Consider the following 3,516-nt stretch of genomic DNA (forward strand, 5'->3'; position numbering starts at 1 on the left):
TAGTTCCAGAAAAGATCAAGGCTTACCAGAAGAAAAGGTTCTTGCGGGATTCTCGCTAATACTATTAGGACGAGCCTTATTTGTTCCGAACATATGCTGACAACATCATTCGGCGTTGTGTTGCCAAAAGTGAAGTGATGGAAATTCTAAAGGCGTGCCAAGAGTCTCCTGTTGGGGGTCATCATAGTGGTAACCGGACTGCGACTAAGGTGCTTGAATGCGATTATTACTGGCCGACTATCTTTCATCATGCTAATCTATTGGTGCGGTCTTGTGATCAGTGTCAGAGGCAAGGGAATATAGGCAGAAGGCAAGAGATGCCTATGAATTTCGTTTTTGGCAAGAGATGCCTATGCCTATAAATCAAGCGCTTCTTGCGAGGCAACCCAAGAGTAATATACTTATTTTCGTTTTTGTTTATGTTTGAATATAGGGTAACAATTTATGTTTGAATATAGGGTAACGTTTGTTTTGGTGCAGGTAACAAGAAAAAAAAAAGTTGCAGAAAAATCACTGAAGCCTGGAAGAAACTGGACTTATACGGACCGTATAATATTATACGGACCGTACAATCCAGTCGTGGAAGGTAAGGAAATCAGGCAGAACACTGTTTGAAGACATCCTCCATATACGATCATTTTCACCGACCGTATAACATTATATGGGTTGTATAAATGATCGTGTAATTAGGATGTGCTCAAACATGGGATAGTGAATAAAATTGATGTTACACGGACCGTATAATGATATACGGCCCGTATTATTTAAAAAAAAAACGCGAACAGAGGGTTTTTAAACCTTTCACCTGCCCGTTTTCTTTCATCTGTTCCATTCCCTCCATTAAACCCATGACCACCACAGACCATCCCACCATCACATACTATCATCCACCTTCACCCACTCGAATTCCACATTCTCAAACCCATAAATTCATCCAAGCAACCATAACCACCAAGCAAAATCCTATAAGGAACAATTGAAAGAGAAGAAAAATTCTGGCTGGCTCTCTTCTCTCTCCTCAAAGTTCATGCAAACCCTAATACTACAAACCCTAACTTAGCCGTAACATGGCCATTCTGGCCACTAATCAGTCGGCGGCGGCGGCCGATCAGCCGCTCCCTCTAACCTCCTCAATCATATTTCCACCTCTACCTCAATCCAACCTACCCCCTTCATCTTCATCTCGTCCAAACCCTAATTCTTCAAACCCTAACATAAACCCTTCTACATACCCTACTTATTCAAAAAGCTTTGCCAATACATTAATGGGTAGAGAGGAAGTCTGTATAGCAATAAAGCAGCAATGTGAGCCTATACCTAGGAAGAATCTAACGTATATTGATGGTATTCCAATGGTGAAGTGGACCGAGGCTGAAATCAAAAGAATGGAGATATTGGAAGACCTTCAACATGCAGTAATAGGCAAATTTTCTCATGGATGGCCTGAGTGGGAAGAACTACGCAACATTATACCATCACAATGTGGTTTAAAAGGGGACTGTAAGGTTGGTTTATTTAGGCCAAGACATGTATTGATCAGATGCTCACTGATGGAAGATTTTATCAATCTTATGTCCAAAGGAGCATATTATTTAAAGGCTAAAGATGGTTTTACTTATCAGATGCGGCCCCTTATTTATGATTATAAGTTCAAAGTGGATAAAGAAACGTCTCAGGCAATGCCGTGGATTTCTTTTCCAAACTTATTACCTACTTTCTTTGTCAAAGAATCTTTGTTTACTATGGCTTCTGCTGTTGGAAAGCCTTTACAGTTGGACTTGGCAACCATAAACAAGACTCGACCTAGTTATGCTAGAGTCAAGGTCCAAGTTGATCTTCTTGCTGAATTACCTCAGTTTCTGATGTTGGAAATAGAGGATGAGGATACAAAGGACATTAGGAAGATGAAAGTCAAAATTCAATATGATTTCTTACCAAAATATTGTACTGAATGTAAGATTCATGGCCATTATAGAGATGAGTGTAGAATCCTTCATCCTAAATTGAAGAAAACAGCAGATGTTGAGGTTACAGGCTCAGATAAAGGGGTGAAGGATACAGGAAATCAAGAGGCACAAACTGTTCAGGATAAAGGCAAACATGAGGCACATAGATGGTATCATGGCAAAAATTATCATATGGTGAAGTTTGTCCCAAAACCTAACACTTCTGATAAGGTGAATGAAAGCAAAGTTGAGAATGCTGATGTAAAGAATAATGCTGATTCAGAAGTACAAGTGATGGTGCAAAACAAATTTGATGTTTTAAACACTGTGGAGGAAGGTGAGATACCAAGTACAGTACATCCACAGCTGAGGGGGAGAATTCTAATGCAAATGGCAACAAGGATGGTCAAAGTAATCAGGTGGAGACTACGCTGAATAATGCAGATATGGAACAAACAAATGTGGATAACACTACTCAAGTTTCCACACAAGGTCAGCATATTGATCAGGAAGTTATGCTAGACATTACTCAGGAAAAAAAAATTCATAGCTCATGGGCTGATAAGGTGAAGGAAAAGGAATTGAATACAGGAGAAAGGCAACAGGAAGATGGAGAACAAGGTAATACTGATGAACACTATAGTAAAAAGGACAGTGTGGAAGAATCATATCATAGTGGCACCAATACAGCAGAAAAGGGAACAAGTTTGAGGCAAGTAGAGATTCTAGACAAAAAGGAGGTGCAAAAACAAGATGTTCATCCAGATCATGATAAACATGTGGGTGTTGATGATACAAGATTAGATGGAGTAAAAGAGGCTACAGAGGGTTCTGCCTCAGTGATAATTCATAATCCTGTGCAAAGAGAAGGAAAAGTGCAGGAAAACGTGCAATCAATAGAGGAAACAGTAGTAGATACCACAAGTGACAAGATGAAGGAGCAGATGTATGTGGAGCAAGATGCAGATCCACCAGATCATTCTTCCTCAGAAAAGGCAATGGTGATTTCACATACTAAGTATCAACAGGTGACATTTTGTAGAAAGTCTTCCCCAGTCAAAGAACTACATGACCTGATCTCTCATAATATAGATGTCTTGGAAATAGAGGAGGATGTCAGAGAACTCCATAAAGAAGACAATGAGGAGAATATTAAGCAAAATAAGGAAAACATTCTTAAACAGGCTGATATATCTCCTAATAGCAAGTCTAACAATAAGGGTCAGAAGAAAGGCAAGAAGAATGCTATTGACAAGCAAATTCCACTCAGGGTGGTACCAAAGAGAACTGCTACTAAATCTAATGTTAAATCATGTTAAAGTCATTCATTTGGAACATTAGGTCAGTGAAGACACAAAAAGCCTTTCATAGGTTACAAATGTTAAACAAACATCACAAATTCTTTTTGATTGCTCTCATGGAACCATTTCAACATATCAGGACAATAAACCATTATAGGAGGAGGTTGGGCATGTGCTTAGCTAATGCCAACTGTAATGGTAAAATCTGGTACTTTGTGGCTGATAATTTAGATGTAGAAGTTCTGATGGATTCCCCTCATCAGATTACT

General features: G+C 39.2%; 1 protein-coding gene across 1 annotated transcript; it reads left to right on the forward strand.

Annotated features, from left to right (window-relative positions):
• Window positions 1-2,392: 2,392 nt before the first annotated feature.
• On the forward strand, window positions 2,393-3,265 carry LOC132611809 (uncharacterized). The gene has a single exon (XM_060326179.1). It carries the CDS (start codon window positions 2,393-2,395, stop codon window positions 3,263-3,265), a length of 873 nt encoding a protein of 290 aa, XP_060182162.1.
• The last annotated feature ends 251 nt before the right edge of the window (window positions 3,266-3,516 follow it).

This window comes from Lycium barbarum, chromosome 1, assembly GCF_019175385.1.
Source record: "Lycium barbarum isolate Lr01 chromosome 1, ASM1917538v2, whole genome shotgun sequence".
Classification (NCBI taxonomy): Eukaryota; Viridiplantae; Streptophyta; class Magnoliopsida; order Solanales; family Solanaceae; genus Lycium; species Lycium barbarum.

Excerpts from the sequence above, each read along its gene's own strand:
- LOC132611809 (XM_060326179.1), top strand. The coding sequence starts at position 2,393 with ATGGAACAAACAAATGTGGATAACACTACTCAAGTTTCCACACAAGGT.